Raw genomic sequence first — 1,005 nt, forward strand, 5'->3', positions numbered from 1 at the left:
TTGCTTACGCACTGACTATAATCCTCATTGTAATACTTAACCCAAGACACATGTACTAACCCAAATGACTAGGTTTTCTGATGTTTGATTAATTATTGATTATTTTTTATTAATAATTTATTGATATTTTAATGAAATTTTTATATTATTAATATAATGTTCACAAGTTTATCATTGCCATAATAATGTATTATTTACCTTCTTTCAGTTACTCCGACATCAACAGCATGATGGCCACATCACAAGATTTCTTCGGAAATCCTTATGCAATATTTCGTGGTCCACCTACGACAATGCGGTCGCATGAAAGTCCTTTGAATACTTTTGCGCTCGACCTACAAACTGCAAATAAATGCAGTAATGTGGTGGACACGCCAACAGTGGTGCGTCCACCACCGCCGCCACCACCACCACCACCAACGCAAACATCGTCGCCGAGGTAAGGTTTTTTCAAGCAACAACGTACATTAGAAAGTCGGTCAACAATATCTAAAGACCGCTAATATGATGAAAGCCAAAACAAAGAGAAAGATAGAAAGAAAGAAAGTTTTTATGTGAAAGCAAAATAAAGCATATCACATCAATCAACACTTAAAAAAAAACTTCTTCAATCAACAATTCAAACAAATTACTAATATCAGGCAACGAAAATGCATAAAACTGCATAATAATGCACTTTTGGCTTAAATTCAATAAAAGTTTTGACACTTCAATTTCATTTGTTTTGACTGAAATCTATTATAAAATTAAACATTTTTACATATAAAGTTTAAATGAGTTAAAGTTCAATATTAAAAATTTACTAATATTATTTTACATATTCTTGTTTTTTTATTTCTAAACTTAAAGTTGTAGAGTTAACGTTTTCCCATAAAAATAGAAAAAAAGCTGATAAAAAATAATAATAACAAAAATGCATGAAAAGTTAAATTTTATGAAGTTTAATATAATATATTATCTCACTAATTATTTAAGTGAGTTAAATTAATCTATTCAAAAAATTAA

The 1,005-nt window shown here is 29.0% G+C and overlaps 1 protein-coding gene across 1 annotated transcript; it reads left to right on the top strand.

Annotated features, from left to right (window-relative positions):
• Positions 1-221: 221 nt before the first annotated feature.
• LOC119677905 (sex determination protein fruitless-like) lies at positions 222-567 on the top strand. The gene has a single exon (XM_038089484.1). The coding sequence runs from the start codon at positions 228-230 to the stop codon at positions 441-443; it is 216 nt and encodes a 71-aa protein (XP_037945412.1). The 5' UTR covers positions 222-227; the 3' UTR covers positions 444-567.
• Positions 568-1,005: the final 438 nt, after the last annotated feature.

The sequence above is a fragment of the Teleopsis dalmanni genome, chromosome 2 (assembly GCF_002237135.1).
Source record: "Teleopsis dalmanni isolate 2A chromosome 2, ASM223713v2, whole genome shotgun sequence".
NCBI lineage: Eukaryota > Metazoa > Arthropoda > Insecta > Diptera > Diopsidae > Teleopsis > Teleopsis dalmanni.